The sequence below is a fragment of the Lepisma saccharinum genome, chromosome 1 (genome assembly GCF_977018435.1).
Source record: "Lepisma saccharinum chromosome 1, izLepSacc3.1, whole genome shotgun sequence".
NCBI lineage: Eukaryota > Metazoa > Arthropoda > Insecta > Zygentoma > Lepismatidae > Lepisma > Lepisma saccharinum.
In genome coordinates this window covers 13688902-13706921 of record NC_139229.1, presented here as the reverse complement: position 1 = coordinate 13706921, position 18020 = coordinate 13688902, and the positions used below count along the sequence as shown (strand labels likewise).

The 18020-nt window shown below is 38.4% G+C and overlaps 1 protein-coding gene across 2 annotated transcripts in view; it reads left to right on the top strand.

Annotated features, from left to right (window-relative positions):
- LOC145992892 (uncharacterized) overlaps positions 1-18020 on the top strand; it is a 184872-nt gene that overhangs the window by 152644 nt on the left and 14208 nt on the right. Inside the window, exons 8-9 of one of the 2 annotated variants that reach the window (XM_083129290.1) lie at positions 2104-2314; positions 7748-7862. The exons of the other annotated variant lie outside the window; for it this stretch is intronic. Of the exons in view, the coding sequence (XP_082985416.1) occupies positions 2104-2314; positions 7748-7862 (326 nt within the window). The remainder of the gene's footprint in view (positions 1-2103; positions 2315-7747; positions 7863-18020) is intronic. 2 annotated transcript variants of the gene reach the window in all.

Sequence of the window (18020 nt, the reverse complement as noted above, 5' to 3'; positions counted from 1 at the left end):
TAACGGATTTCTTCCGCATCATGTAGTCCGTTCTATGAAAGTACGCTAATGGAAGAAAAACGTGTAAATTACATTGGATTATACATTTTAAAATATATTTTCATTAAAAAAAATGCCAAAATGCTTTATTGGGATGCTAACACCATGACTGGCTTCCTCCTTCATGAACTCGTGCACGTTGCTTAGAATTTCCCGAGCTTGGCTATGCAAGGTTTTTGATTTCAACTTCGACAGAACTGGAGGCATTATGGAATTTAACGTTCATTAGCAAACACACACTTTTACATACACACACGCAATACACGCACACAACGTCAAACCGGTCAAATACTTAGTATAAAATAAAAATATGGTGCTTCCAATCCAACAAAACTCACCGCCACTTTACCTGCCTTTCCCCCTTCCGTGACAGAAATAGTGCTTCATTATTACAGTTGGCAACACTAGTTACTAGCTAGCCAATGAACATGTACTGCATAAAAGAAGCAACCACTACGCCGTGCTATATTGCCACATTACCGTCCCTGCCGAACGGTGTGAACCGCGAGCTGGAGCGCTATTCAATTGTTTTCAATGATGTTTGCGCGAGTGTGTCCAGGAATGGAATGACAATATGGCAACAATAGCGAAGGTTTTCGACCAGGGTAGAACACGTGATGCTAAGAGAGAGGGAGACGAAACGAAAATTCGTTTCTACGCAACGGCAAATTTATGTGTGACGCACTCTACCAGCAGCGAGACACGTTATATTCAGCACAATTCCAGCTGCAAACTCGAGCCAGAGTGTGAATCCAGTAAAGGATTTTTTCCCCCACCTGCTCACGACAGCGCACCTGTTGAATACGACTGCATTGATAACATCACTTGACTGGGTTCTGCCAATCATCGCATGGAAATCAAGGTTGTTGACCTTGACTGCCTGTTGATACGGCCCATTAGTGCTGCGTTCCTGGTTCTCTTATCTTTTTCTTCAACTACCCGAAGCGTTGAGGTCTTCCTCGTACTGGAGTTGGCAAAAAATCGAAATGGGACTTCCGAATTAAACCGATACTAGGTATGTTCAGTAACTATTTCTTTCATGAACCGATTGTTTTTATGCTTTCTTGAAAGACTAAATTTCACTGGCTTTATGCGTAATACACTAACACACTGTTCTTTGATTTGATTTGATTTGATTTGATTTAGTTTATTTTACTTCGCGTTTTGTGCCTCTTGGCTAATTTGCGAAGATGGGGATGAGTGATGAAATGATGAAATTGATGAATGAACATTCACAAACAACCAAGCCCGACCGGGATTCGAACCCGGGACCCTTGGCGTCGCAGCGCGATGTGCTAACCGCTCGGCCACAGGGTCGGGCCAACACACTGTTCTATCATGAAACTCAGAACTTCAGTCTTACTGCATAAATTACATAGTTTTGAAAATGTCCCGGGTTCGATACCCAGTGGAGGCACATACCACTTTAAACTGTATGTCCAGTCCCGATTAGCCTTACTGTTCATAAATTGGAGTTTAAAACACCAGCTCAATCCATCATTTCTGATTATGTGCAGAATTTGAAGAAGCATAAACAGATTGTTTTCGTCGATTAGCAATTGGCCTTAACTAGCATTTGACTGTCTTATTGCGAGCCTGTGCCGACTTCCGTGGCGGAGTGGTTAGCACACCGCGCTGCGATACCAGGGGGATCTGGTTAGAATCCCGGCCTGGCCACGGTTGCTCTTTGCGTGTCCCTTGATCATTATCATCGCTCGGACACTTGATTGGGAAGTCTTGCTCTGTAAAAGCACAGAAGCTAATCCTATCGAACCCTTAAATTCTTGGCAGCAGTAGCTTTGTGACAAAAGCTCGCGCCACGAAAACAGTCAAGTCAAGGTCACGCCACCGACCTACAGTGTTGCCAATAAGCAAGCATTTCAACCCACGAAATCGACAGCATACGTACAAGCTTAGAAGAAGCGTGGCAACCCTGGAGGGCCAGGGGCGGCGAAGAGGCAAGGGGAAGCTCCGACCTTGACTGGACTGTTTTCGTGGCGAGAGCTATAGGTTATTATATTTTCCTATTGTTCTGCAGCGTTTCATTACTTTCTTCTGTTGTAGGTTGTGATAGGCGAAGGGGTGCAAATAGCCGAGCGGATGCTGAGGTTAATAAACCCTTTGGACTATAGAAAGATGACTCGCAGCCTGGCTACCATTTTGTTCACTCCAACGGAGCTTGCCACGAGATCAGTTACTGGTCAAAAGTCATGCAAGAACAAGGGAGAAATTATCAAACCAGCTCTTAACAAGCGGAAGGTTGTAGCAATAATATGTAAGTACTGTGTTTACTTCTAGTATCATTTTGATAGATTGGTTCATCGTAGAAATAATTGCACTTGGCACCGCACTGGGGCCTCAACTTGAATGCAAACTTAACTATCGCTGAACAACCAACACTGCCCTGATGAAAAGATACAGTGCAATCGTGGAAAGGGTTACTGTATTTTTCATTTATTTATATACACCTTACTTTTATTGCAGAAAATATATTACTTTTCGGAATTGTACTTAACTGTACAATTGTTTTGTTCCTTTCAGAGTAATATTCTTAAATTTTCTTTTAAAACTATGGTTTATTAATGGCAGCTACCGCCTACCGGTGCATTAATATACTTTTTTATGTAGTTCTCCGTGGTGGAGTGCTTAGCACAGCGCGCTACGACGCCAGGGGTCCCGGGTTCGATCCCGGCCTGAGCATGGGCGTTCTCTGTGAGTGTCCTTTAATTTCATATCATCACTCATCCTCATCGTCGCAATTACCCAAAGTGGCAGAAAATCGACGCTAAGAACAAAAATCAATCTATCAATACTTTTGTTAGCCGTCTCTAGAACTATTCTCCACCCGCTCTAATAACGAAGTTAACGTAAACAAAACCACATGATCTCTGAGGAATACTTTCTTTCCTGTATGTTAGTTCTGGTGTTGTTTTGCCCATGAATATATTGGGCGTGCTGTGCAGTCGCGGACACTTCTGGGTTGTAAGGATCCTATTAACCTTCATTGGGATCCTTACAGCCCAAAAGTGTCAATGCTGTACGTATGATATAAGGTTGGTTCAACGATTTCAATATAAAGGGTCTACCAATTTGAACGTCAGAACTTTGAAAGAGTGTTGTGGCAACACTGACTGGAATGACGAGATGGAACTGTAACATCTGTGTGCAGTAGTCTGTGGCAAGTTATCATGGAGAGATACACAATGCAACAACGCATAGAAATTATTCGAATTTACTATCAAAATTCGTGTTCAGTCGACAGACATTTCGTGCATTGAGAGGAATTTTTGTTCAACGTAATCGACCGACAGAACAAACAAAACTGTAGGATTTGGGCAGATGAAAATCCGCAAGTGATTCTGGACGTACCCCTTCATCCTAAGAAAGTGACTGTGTGGTGTGATTTTTGGGCCAATGGCGTGATCGGGCCTATTTTTTTGAGGACCAACATGGAAATCACGTGACTGTCAATGGGGAGCGATACAGGAATATGGTGTTGCAGTTTTTGTGGCCTCAACTGGCAAATCTTGACATGAACAATGTGTTTTTCCAACAGGACGGTGCAACTTGTCACACAGCTCGCCAACCAATGGAATTATTGCAGGAAAAGTTCCCTGGACGAGTTCTGTCCAGAAAGGGTGATGTGAACTGGCCATCAAGATCATGTGACCTAACCCCCGTGGATCATTTTCTATGGGGTTATTATGTCAAATCTAAGGTCTATGAGACTAAGCCACGCACAGTTCGTGACCTGAAACGGAACATCGAACGAACCATTGAGGCTATACCGCTCAATATGTGTGCAGACGTGCTGGAAAATTGGACAGTCAGAATCCATTCTACCCACCGATGCAGAGGAGGACATTTGAACGACATATTGTTCAAAACATAATGCCATTGTTTCCTCTTCAAAATAATAAAAACATGTATGTAATTATCACTTCTGGTTTTCATTCTATCTAATTTTAAAGATCTGACGTTCAAATTTGTAGACCCTATAACAGCATTGAGTGATGTAGTTTTATTATTTACACTATATTCCTATATGCGAAAGATTCCTTCACAATTCCCATTGGAACAAGCAATATGATTTCAGAAAACAAAAACATTGACTTTATTCTTTCAAAGGACAGAGAGGATGCTTTTCTGTTGAATGCAAAAACAAGGGGTGTCTAAATATTTTAAATTTTGAATCTTTCTGCACACACCTGGAGGGACTGAGATAGACTATTTCGAGCCCCACACATCAAAAACGGCGATGCCAAATATGCATTTGGAAAATTTTGGGGTGAGTACGTAAAAGCAGACCCAGTTTCTATTACTGTCAGTGACTCAGAACGAATTAACTTTACACATAAGGTACTTTAACAAAAAGAAAACTCGTCGAAGATGTTCCGTACATTAATTTACACAAAAGTTCTCCTCATTTCGCAGTGAATACGTGGAATTTCAAAAGCAAATGCATCAAGCCAACAGGCTTTATCCCCCTCTTTTCTTCATTCATTGCGTAGTTCCCTGGAGAAACAAATTTTCCCAGCATGCATCGCAGCGAAGGCTTCATCTAATTGAGAAGACGAGCACAGTCTGGCTATGAAGGTAGTCGCAGATGTTACTCAGATTTCATATCATTAAATGATGCAACCTGTGGATAATTTCTGTTGCTTTCTAGATATTAATTTCTGTGTTGCATCCTTTGTAATCTCTTGCCTCTGCATAATTCCCTCTTTAGGGAGCAGATGTGCAAAGCACAATATTAATTCGAACTCATTTTGCGCCTAGAAATTTGTTTTCTGTTGAAATCAAGATTTCCCCTCACCTTTGCGTTTATAATTAACGCTTTGTAATAAGGAGAAAGTTCAGTATTGACCCAGGATTCAGTCATACGAATCCCTCTAAGCTAAGCTTCAGACACGTTTGCCTTGTATTGCACACTTCATTATCTCAACTGTGGCATTTATATACTTATTTTTTCAGATCCTGCTTCAACATTAAGCGCAGGCTTGAGAAAATTATGCAAAATCCACAGATTGTTACACGTATTTGGTTGAAGACTTTAATAAAGCATTCTATGATGTTAGATATTTCTCAACTTCTTGTGGTCAAAGAGTCCTGGATTCGATTCAACCTGATTAGCGCATTGTTAGAGCTCTATTACCTTATTCAAGCACAAATGTTGGCATAAAACATACTGTCAAGAACTGTCCTGTCTTACTTTTCGATCGAGTTTCTCAGATTATTCTGACATGGTACAACTGAAATAAATAATTCACATGCCTTTCATGGAACTATTGTCCTCAATACTCTTATTCTCATGCCGTTGAGTCCGTGATCGAGTTCTAACTAACTCTCTAGTCTTCTTCAACCCGAAGGTTTATGGCTGCAGCAACACAAGCCTTCCACCCGGACAAGATCTATCCATTCTTTTCCATCCTTACCGATTTCCTTTAGGTTCATCTCAACGTTATCTCCCCATCTTCGTCTTGGCCTTCCTACAGGTCTCTTACCATCAGGTGTCCCAACAAGAATTCTGTAAACTCTTCTTTCCTCTCCCGTTCGTGCCACATGGTCAGCCCACCTAAGTCTTCTTGATTTAATTATTCTAATAATATCTGGACAGGAGGATTACAAATTATGCAGTTCCACATTATGTAACCTTCTCCACTCACCTGTCTCCTTATCCCTTATAGGTATAAACATTTTTGTAAGGATTTTATTTTCAAATGTAATGGGCCAAGTTTCACATCCATATAATACTACAGGCAAAATTACTGTTTTGTATATTTTAACTTTTAGTTTCTTAAGATAGTATACAAGAAGATAAAAGTTTATGAAGAGAAAAATAACACACATTTCCTGAATTAAGTCTGCTTTTTATTTCCTCTTTAATATTACTCTCATTTGTTATTATTACTCCTAAATACTTAAATTTGGAAACTGATTAAAACGAGTTGTTATCAATAATTAGATTTTGATTATTAGCTACACTTGGTTTCTGCCTGTAAGCATATGTTTAGTTTTCTCTTTGATAACTTCCAAACCTATCTCTTTAGCTGCTTTTAAAACTATTTTAGCATTAGTGTTAATTGTATTTATGTCATCCCTCAGTAAGTCTACATCATCTGCATATGCTAGCAGCACTGATGCCATTACGAGTGCAAACTTGGGGAGATTCTTTAAGTACTGATATACATCTTTTTCCTGCCTGTGTTGTAGTTCTTGTACTGTAAACGTTCCAAACTCAGGATTGAATTATGAATCATCCTGTATATAGTCGTTGAAGGTGATATTGAATTCAGCACGGTTGAAAACTTTTGCTAAACTGACGCATTCTCCCCGTGGCAACGAGGCTAAAATGCTATCCTCGCACTGTTGGAACATGCAAATGCTAATTTGTCGACGACAGGCTGGATGCAAAAGCCACACGTTAATATACTGTGCACAGCGCTGTTGAAAAGAAGACTGTTACGCGCATGCGCTGTAAAGATATGGTCACCAGCAAGCACCACACGTACACATATCTCTTAATTAATGACGAGGTACTTCATTATCGTACGCCGCTTGACTTCTCAGCTGATACTAACTATTCAGACGTTTGGGATATATGACGTAGTAAATCGCCAAGCCTCTAAGCACAGGCTATTTCACTTTTCACCCTCTCGATGTCTTTATTCATACTACTTCCTCTGATCACAGGAATTTATTCGGTTGTTACTGCTCTTTCATCCGTGAGGCATAGTTTTGCTTATTAGTTCCACTCTAGTTCCAAGTCAGTATTTATGAAGGCTGCTCTTTAAACTGGGTGGAAATAGAGATATTTTAGTTAAATGGCGTTAATAACTATAAAGGTCCTCGTACATTTAGACGTTCCAATTCCTTCGTATAGTACGTCCAATGGACAAAATGTTGCATTGGTAATAATCATAATTTGAGATATAGTTTGCTTCAATTGGTTTTTAAGTTCACTGTATGCACAGAAAGCCTTATTCAAGATATAAGTAACATTTAGTATTTACACCATTTTTCCTTATCCATTTAAAAAGAAATGTAGATACACTTTACAATATATTCTGGCATCAAATAGTAATCTGACAACTGCTTCTGATGAGAAAGTTAATTAATGTTATAACATAGGAATGTAAAATGTAAATAATCTATAAAGATTCTTTTGAATTCCACAAACATACCCATTAAACTGGATTATACTATTTATAATTGTTATATTAACCTTTATACTATTTATAATTATTAATTATTGTCTAATGACATTTCTTTTATATTTTTGTATTTCCGTAAGGTTATCTCTAATAAGTTAATCTGAAAGAATGGTAATAGTATTATTTGATTTTAAATATATTTTTATAAGATCATGTAGGATGTTTTTATGGACCTTGTTTTGTAATTATTCTGTATAAGAATTGCTTCACAATATTTATGAATGACAGTATATTCATATGGAATTTTATCAAGGATCTTAGCAGTTATATAAGTAGACATCGATTATAATTAGGTGCCATGAGAATTTGTATATAGTACAAAACAGAACATGGATATATTTTTTAATGTGTGACGAACTGTTAACATGGCTATTCGAGTTTTTCTTTTCACATTTGTAAATAGAGAATTTCCTTATGTATTTTTCTGTTTTCATAAAACGAAAGCAATTGTTTGAAATTCATGCTCACATTGAGTGTTCGTGGTTTTCTTGCAGCTTACGTCACAAAACGATTTCCAAATGCTAGTCCAACAAAAATCAAGCAAGTTCTGGCTTACAAGTGCAAGGAGGCTGCCTGTGCGCTGAGGACAAGGGTAGCTAGATCCTACAGGTATCTATACACCATTTTCCCTGTAACAAATATAACATATTATGTCTATAACATATTTAGCGTGTGCTACTGCTGTTGTAGCTTCGTCTATTGATATACAGACCTATATCTATATATAGATAGGTCTGTCTATATCTAAAAAGGTTAAAAAGGTAAAGTGTTCCCCTGTGCATAGCACCACGCCATGAAGGCGTATAGGGAGTGTGGGGGTAACGACCCACACTTTCTTGATCCGGTCGTGAGTGGGGGTGATGTGATCAGCATCACGCCCCTGACCGCCTTTACCCCCCAGGGTTTCCCCCAGGTACCCATGTTATTCGACGCTGGGTAGGCGCCGGGACCGCTTCCACCGTTAGAAAAGTTCCCGGATTTGAACCGGCCGGGGATCGAACCCGGGACCTTTAGCATGGTAGTCAGACGCGTTACCGACTTTTTTTTTTCTTTTTTTTTTTTTTTTAAGTTTTATTTCACTATTCTGTTTACATCTATGGATTTTTTTTCCTACATGTATACATACAATTACATTACATCCAGATATTTACCAAAATATTGTGACATTCGGACATTTTGTTTAGTTGCTTGTTTCCATCTAGATCTTTTAAGATACATTGTATATAGGGTGATATTTGGTTCAAACTTTTTGCTATATATATAGTATACTGTATGTGCTATAAGCCACACAATGGCATTTTGTTTCTTCACAGGGAAATATTTAAAGTCTGGTAATATACAAATTTTTGCTTGAAAGCATTGTGGCGATATACGACATATTTTGGCAAGGCACATAATGAGAAAGGCCCAAATTTCTGAAATTCCTTTACATGTAGTGAGGCGATGTTCATTTGTATCCACCTCTCCACATTGTCTACACTCATTTGTTGGTAGTCTTTTTATTTCATTTAGTCGAACATTTGTTGGAACTAGATCATGCACCAGGGTATACCACAAACTTCGTATGTCCGTGTCAAGGAAAGGCTTGTGGACATTTTGCCATACATTTGACCAAATAACATTAGGGAGTTTTTTCTCTATTCGCCTCTGCTGCAAAATAAGTTGTCGTTGAAAATGTTCATACAGATATTTTGACAAAGTATTCTCCTTCAAATCCATGGGAAACTCCACATAACTCCATTCTTGTACAAAGATTCGTACATACATAGGGTTCTTTGTTAGTCGAGACAAGTTAGGTGGATTTTGCGGTGGAAACGTATCGGTAAATATACGCAACCACATTGATGTAATCGACCGTTCAATTAAGTACAATTTATAATTTCTAGCTAAAAATAGCGACTTACATTTATTTTCAATATTCCATAGTTCTAGACCACCTGTCATTTGTGTTTGGCACATAATCGGGAAAGGTACCCGAAAAAAATGTCCGTACCACATGAACCATCCCACAGCAGACTTTATTTGTCGGAGATATTGCTGTGTGATTGGCAACACTTGAGCGACATAATTTAATTTACTAAAAATAAAAGTGTGTAGAAACCAAACACGCTGAATTAAATTGAGTTGTCTTCCTCTCATTTGATAGCACTGTAACCTGATTTCGCTTACAATTTTCGTCCAGTTTAGATCCAGCATTCTGGATTCGTTAGTATGAAAAGTGATGCCCAATATTTTGAGTTCGTTGACATATTTTATCCCTATGTCCGGATTGTCTTGCTTCCAGTTGCCAACAGGTAAAGCCTTTGATTTTGTCATGTTAACTTCCGCTCCACTGGCAGAACAATACAAACACATTGCATTTAGTATATTTTGAAGCTGGTTTGTTGTTGTTACACAAGCTGATAAATCGTCTGCGAATGTAAACACTTGCGTTTCAAGGAAAGCACTCGCTGCCGGCGGGGCTCGGCACTGAATATATCGAAGTAGTGGGTCCAAGGTCAAAGCGAAGAGAAGCATACTCAAGGGGCACCCCTGGCGAATGGATCTCGTCACGTGTATTGCAGGAGTCACGAATCCATTGATAAGAAGACAAGAGGTTGCCTTTCTATAGAAACTTTGCAAAACAGATATAAAGGCTTCACTGAAGCGATAGGCTCGAAGTACTTCAAACAAATATTGGTGAATTACAAGATCAAAAGCTTTTGTAAAATCAAAGGATACTATACAAGCTGCGGTTTGTTGCATTTCATAATAATACATTATATCAAGTATACCCGCCACCGTAGAAAATATATTTTGAGTTTTACTGATACATGTTTGCCGTGAACTGAGTAAGGAAGATAATATAGGTTTCAGTCTATTAGCCAAAACTTTGGCCATAATCTTATAGTCACAGTTTAACAAAGTAATGGGCCTAAAGTCAGTCACTGCACTCGGACGCGTTTTTTTGGCAATCAGTACAATTATACCTTCATTTTGAAGCACGCTTTCGTTTCGAAATGCATCTTGTATTATCTTGACCAATTCATGTTTCATAATATAAAAAAAAAACGTATATAAAATTGGTAGCCTATGCCATCGTTGCGAGGAGTGCGCTTAACGTTACAAGTACGCAGTGCTTCATACACTTCATCGACAGTGACGTCACTGTCTAACAAAGTTCTGTCTTCGTCCGTCAAAAAATTATTTACCGAGGTGAGCAATTGTTGTACAGCCAATTGATCTACTTCTTTACCAGTATACAAATTATTATAATACGTGTAAAACGCCTGTGATATACCTTGTTGATTGCTATGTGTATCTCCGCCGGGATCGACAATATTGTTTATCAATAGAGCCATGGGCGTCCGGAAGGGGGGGCAAGGGGGGGCCGTGGCCCCGCCCTGGAAAATGAAAGTCAACCAAAAATTATGTATTTCACACATATAATTTCATTTTAGCCACAATAATTTGTGTTAATTATTGCATGAACACCATAAATTCATATTTAAGCAATGTTATTTAGGGAACAACACTATTTTTGGGGAAATTTTGCCTTCGTTTGCCCCCCCCTGGAAAAAAATACCTTCCTTGCCCCTCCCTGGAAAAAATCCTGCGGACGTCCATGAATAGAGCTCGCCTTTGTTTTTGTGTGTGTACATAGTGAAATAAAGAGGTTCGTTCATCTTGCAAGGATGACGCATGAGTAGTTCTTATCTTTATACCCTCCAAATGATGCCGTTGCAACGTAAGGATTTGTGCTTTGTATTTTTGTATCTGTGGATAATGTTCGGTGACATCAGGTCGCATACATAACTCATGTAAACATTTGTAATAGAAGTTCAACATTAAGTTCCGGTCACGTGCACTTTCTTTCCCTAGCCATTGAAAATAGGATTTAATTCGAGGTTTTACGTATTTTACCCACCACGTATTGTAATCAGTATAGTGTTTTTGTTGCCGGCACCAATACTTCCATTTTTCTTCAAACATTTCATTAACATTAGGCAGTTGAAGTAGGGCAGAGTTCATTTTCCAATAGGACGGACCCCAAACTAATTTAGATTCTTGTAGATTAATACTCATTCTGATTGCTATATGATCTGAAAAAGGTACCGGCAAAGCATCTATTGTCGTCACATATTTTATAGTATGACCAAGTGTATAGAATCTGTCCAGTCTAGAACCTGCTTTGTTATTGAAGTAGGTAAATACTATATCCTTTCGTTTTTCGGTCCAGATGTCCTTCAGCTGTAAATCGCTGATTAAGGTCGTTAATGCTAAACTATTTTGAAACTTTCCTATACAATCACATGATCGCAGCACTTGATTAAAATCACCACCTAGGATGATACACGAATCATTATTTGGAAGTAAATATACTATCTCAGACTGGTAAAATTGCTCTCTTTTCCATCTGTTTTGCTGTCCGGAGGGGGCGTAGATATTAACAAAAGTATAGCGTTGACTTTGAAAACTAATTCCCCTCCCATCGACTAATTTCTTTACATTTTTTTATTTCTATACCACTTTTGATTAAAATTGCCGTCCCTCTCCCGCTTGTCCCCAAGTTTACAATAGCCTCGTACCCATACAGGAAGTTAAAATCTACAGTACAAACTTCCTGCAAGTATAAAATGTCAATCGAGTGGATTCGGACAAAGTCCGCAAGCAATTTGCATTTCACTGGTGTCAAGATCCCATTGATATTAAGGGTACAAAGACGAGTGCTGTAATTCATGCACAATAAGATATTATAAAAAACTGTATATAAGAATACCACGTAAATGTGCATTTTTGGTGCTCAATTACACTAAAGTAAGTATTAGTCCGAAGTGTTTTCAGAATGATGATATTCGTTCATGTGCATGACACAATTTACACTATTTTTTCTACCTGTTATTATATCGATATTCATCTTGTAACTCTCTAACATGTAGTATATAACATTACACTGTAGACACTAAGAAAGTACACAAATTTATGTCGCGCACTACACCCATAAATCACTCTCATCTCAAAACATAAACAAACATTTCTCCTTACACTAACTACCTAATGGAGGGGGAGGGAAAGGCGATATGAACCCACCTCTAATTAACATTTCACTTTTGTTGGGTCTTCCTGCTGTGTATGACGGACTGCTGGCTTAGAGACATTCTTGTACATTTCTTTTTCTTACCTTCTGTTACCGCTTTCAGTCGTGAACTGGTGCGTTTTTTTCTATTTCGTTGACCTTTGTCCATAACTTGCTTATCATCTGTGGATTCCTCTTCGGTTTGGGAGTCATCTCCCGATACCATTTCTTACGATTGTGACGAGGGAAGGGGGGGATCAATTTTAGGTTGGTCATGTTGTTCACTCACGTTTTCTTCTGCTAGTTTCAAGGTCGTTGTGGGCGAGGAAGCGCCTGGCAGGGAAAGCTCATCACCTGCCTGGCTCTTTTCACCTTCTGATACACAGCTGTTTGCGGGGAGGGGAGGGGCCATCTTATCGCTAATCGAGGCTTCAGGCGTGACCTGCTGGTAGTTACTCGAAAGTTCCTCGCGTTCAACTTCTGCAACCCATGACGAAGTGTGACCTTCTGTTGTTAACAAATGGGAAGTTTCCTTTGCTGCTCTCTCTGATGAAACTTCGTTCGTCGGAGGATCCAGTGGCGTCTGTGCGGCATCTTCCGGTTCTTTTACATCTGGGTTCTTTGGGGATTCTTTCATTTCTATGTCCAGGGTTGTCGTGGGTACTTGAAAACTTGTAGGCTGGTATGGCAGTGGTTGTTCTGCTGCATCAATATTGATTGGTGATCGGTGGATGGCTTCCGCATATGTTGAGGCTGTCCTTCTTCCTGGTTTTCTACGCTTATCACAACAATTTGAGAGATGTTCTGTAGATTCACATATCCTGCACGTAATCTTTTGACCATAGTACGTTACCCAATATCGATCACCTTTGATATTGATGTACGATGGAATTGGTTTTTTAAGCGTCATGCGAATTCGGTTTGTACCGGTACGCGTAGGGTATATATGTTCATCTGTGTACTTTTCATCGTCAACATATTTCACATCACCATATGTTGCCAGTGTCTGTTGTAGAACGTCCATTGGAAGTTCCATAGGAACTACATGTACATTCACAATTACACTATTTTGATCCGCCCATTCCAGTTTTACCTCATGCTCCCCATTGTCATCAGTGTATACTAATGTGCCTCCCGATCGTAATATTATCTGCTCGCCTAACACTTGCGATATTAACTTTATAAACACACACTTACGATATTGATCGATTTCAATACTAAGCACTTGATCTTCTGTTAGTGACAAATTCTGCTGTATCCACCGATGCAGTTGTATCGATGTCGGTTTTTGTCGCACATTCGTGAAGACCAATTTCACAGTATTCACTCGCCGTACGGACATGGTTCAGAACACAGAAGGTAGACTTAACCGGAATTTCACTCGCTTGCACGTAAATGCTCGACACGGACCGCACGTAGAGACGATGCACCGCGTGCCAGTGCTGGCAGCGAACTGACTGAGCCACCGCGGCCACTATATCTTGTGCATGTTATTGTAACTATTTTAAATGAAACTTAGTATCGTATCCGTAGTGTAGGTTATGAACTATCTTAGCCTATGCGTTAATTTATTTTAATACTGTGTGCGTAAAACTGAAGTATGACAGAGTCTCTATAATGTGTATTTATATGATGACACAAGGAAGTAATTTAAGGAATTTGTACGCTTCGTGTCATGCCATTTTTCTTATTAATACGTTGCCAAGTAAACTAAGAGTGCATTTTTTTTATCACCACTTGTAAGTTTAGACCCACCTACTTACACGTGATCGTTATTTGGGACAAACTTTTATTTTCAACGAACCACTTATTTGTTAGCAATCAGAAAACTCTGAATTAAGTGACATACAATGATCTGTTTTTCTCAATTCGTATTTTTATGTGGAAAATTGTAATAAAAAAAACAATAAAAATTAGATTATCTCGAAAACTGCTAATTTTCGGACGGAGTATCATATGGTCAAATGTATTGCAAATTGCCTCTACTTTAACCCCTTTCAGGGAATACATGCAATTAACCCTGTATAAATCTAATGAATTATCACGACGGAAGATACATGCATGTATTTTTTTAACAAGTCCAGCAATTTCAACTGCGATGAATTGTGTTCGAAAACTGATCATAATTTTTTCACCACGAAAAGCTGCAAATTCTGTATTAATATGCATTTATATCATCATCGAATTTCGAAACGCGAGCCACCCTCCCCCACCTCACATACGGGCCTCCACATAGAAGCCTCCAAATATGAAGAAGAAATATTGTTTACCATGATTGATGGACCATCCGATCGGCGCCCCTAGCATCCATTATTCATAGGTGAACAAGTGCCGCGTCGACACAAAGAGCAAGGACCATACGTGGGAATACCGAAATCTGTTTGGTGTTTGTCGAGGGGTGAGGGGAACCATGTTTTGCTACAACGCAACGTTGCTCTTGACGTTAAAATTAAACATGTGCTCCTGGTAACAAATGGTTCTCGCTTTTGAATATCATCTGGAAAGACTCAAGTGAAATTGGATTTCTGGCAACGACACATGAGTTGCAAGGATCTGAAGTGGACCGTGGTCATTTTCATTACCACCGTTAATAATAAAGTTGAAATCTTATTTTTAATATAGCTGAGCCGATACCAGTGGTATCGGTATCGGAAATTATCGGTTGGAATTTATTTACCGATACCAGAGCTATGGATAACGGAAAGTATCGGTTGGAATTTATTTACCGATACCAGTGGTAACGATAACGGAAAGTACCGGTTGGAATGTATTTACCGATACCAGTGGTATCGATAACGGAAAGTATCGGTTGGAATGTATTTACCGATACCAGTGGTATCGATAACGGAAAGTATCGGTTGGAATTTATTTACCGATAACAGTGGTAACGATAACGGAAAGTAACGGTTGGAATTTATTTACCGATACCAGTGGTAACGATAACGGAAAGTAACGGTTGGAATTTATTTACCGATACCAGTGGTAACGATAACGGAAAGTACCGGTTGGAATTTATTTACCGATACCAGTGGTAACGATAACGGAAAGTACCGGTTGGAATTTATTTACCGATACCAGTGGTAACGATAACGGAAAGTACCGGTTGAAATTTATTTACCGATACCAGTGGTAACGATAATGGAAAGTAACTGTTGGGATTTATTTACCGATACCAGTGGTAACGATAACGGAAAGTAACGGTTGGAATTTATTTACCGATACCAGTGGTAACGATAACGGAAAGTAACGGTTGGAATTTATTTACCGATACCAATGGTAACGATAACGGAAAGTATCTGTTGGAATTTATTTACAGATACCAGTGGTAACGATAACGGAAAGTAACGGTTGGAATTTATTTACCGATACCAGTGGTAACGATAACGGAAAGTAACGGTTGGAATTTATTTACCGATACCAATGGTAAAGATAACGGAAAGTATCGGTTGGGATTTATTTACCGATACCAGTGGTAACGATAACGGAAAGTAACGGTTGGGATTTATTTACCGATACCAGTGGTAACGATAACGGAAAGTATCGGTTGGAATTTATTTACTGATATCAGTGGTATCTATGTCGGAAAGTATTGGTTGGATCTTATTTACTAATACCAACCGATACTTTTCTGGAGTTTTTGTTTTTCACTTGGACCGCAAAATGCGACATTTTCGCGGAGTGTAATTATCCTTGATATTATGCAAAATGTGAAGTTTCTTTCTATTTTGCATCAGTTTTTCATGAAAAACTATTTTTATTGTATATAACATGTATTTGAATATTCTTCTATAAGCCTTGAATATTTTAAAGTGAAAGTATTGGTAAATTGATGTATATTATTGGATTGGAATACTTACACACTAAAATGGATCATATCAAAACATTAATATAGGCTATATATACTTGTGTGTGTGTATATATATATATATATATATATATATATATATATATATATATATATATATATATATATATATATATATATATATATATATATATATATAGAGAGAGAGAGAGAGAGAGAGAGAGAGAGAGACAGACAGACAGACAGACACCGCTTCTGTAGCAGAGTGGTTAGCACATCACGCTACGTCGCCAGGGGTCTCGGGTTGGAATACAGGCCTGGGCATGCGTGTTATTTGTGAATGAGTCTCCTTTCACCAATTTCATCATCTTGGCAATTTGCCAAAATTAGCAGAAAGGCGAAGTTAAATAAGCCCAATCAATCAATCTAGGTATTTCCAAAATCCGGATAACAGATAACCAAATATCAAATTATCCGATATCCGATGCAACGGATATTTCGAATATCCGGATAGAACATATTTGATGAAGGATTTGTAGATAATCCGTACAGTGAAATACGAAAATGACGAATAATTGAATATGTGGAAATCCTGTAAGACGGATATCTGTCAGAATAATGCACACATTCGGATATGCGGGAGTTTTTCTGATTATCCGTATAATCCGAATATCGGATATCCAGATAGTAAATTATCCGATATACAGATTTGACCATCCTTACATCAGTCACCACTCATTCTCATTTTCGCAATCAGCCAAAAGTGACGTAAAAGCGAAGTGAAGATATATATATATATATATATATATATATATATATATATATATATATGAGAGAGAGAGGGAGAAAGAGAGACCTCTACGGTCCGGTTGTATAAACATCACTAACTGGAGATCAGATTTGACCTACGCTCCGGGAATGAACTAAGTTCAAGCTTTTCTCATGTTGCATAAAGCTAACTGTCTATTTGTCGATCTTAGATCAAATCGTGATCTTGGGACAAAGAAATAAGTTTGGCAACGTGGCAAATCCAGAAAATGCATCTATTTAATATTTGAATAAAGAATGAATCTGAGGTGCTGGACATGGTAAATATTCGAACATGTTCAAAATTTAGTAAAATTACGTAAATTAGATACTAAACAGCCATTTATTGCTTGTGCGAGTTCCACGTGGATGATTTTTCATTGACAACGAAAGCAACTATCGGTTCTCGGTTGCAAAGGGGAGAAGATATGCTTGCATAAATAGATCTTTTTAAAAAATCTGTATTTCTTTTTAATGCTAAAAGGAGATATAACAACTTTCTTATACTCGGATTTGGAGCTATTGTTCATGTGAGGAGATGTGTATTATATTTTGTGATTTCACGATAACCTGTTACAGGTGGACCATTAGTTCCTGTAAGTAGTGTACGGAATTTTCCTTGCACTTAATTGAATAATCTACGTTGTGAAATGTAAAATGTGTTTGCGTTTTCCAGAATGGAAATAAATATTGAAACAACAATGGCGTTTGTCCTCTCTGATGTAAATTATGCCCAAAACAAATAATATTCGAAAGAAAATAAGATATGTGTTATTTATATATCAGGAGGAGAGAAAGCTTTACCAACTAAAATGTAACGTGCTCGGTTCATAAAGCAGTAGATATATATACTACAGCCAACGTTACATGCTCCGATCCAGTCTGCGGACAAAATTGAATTGCAGTGACACTTGGCTGCATGCAGTAAAGAGAAATTGTAATATTTTTATACTCCTTCTTCATCCCAACGCAAGTTTTACAATGATATCAACAAGAAAACGTAAGCGGGTCATATTTTCTGTTTGTATCAACACTTGATTGTTCTCAAGTTACTTTTCTCTGATCATGAAATTAAGCAATGTGACAATAATGCTCTTGC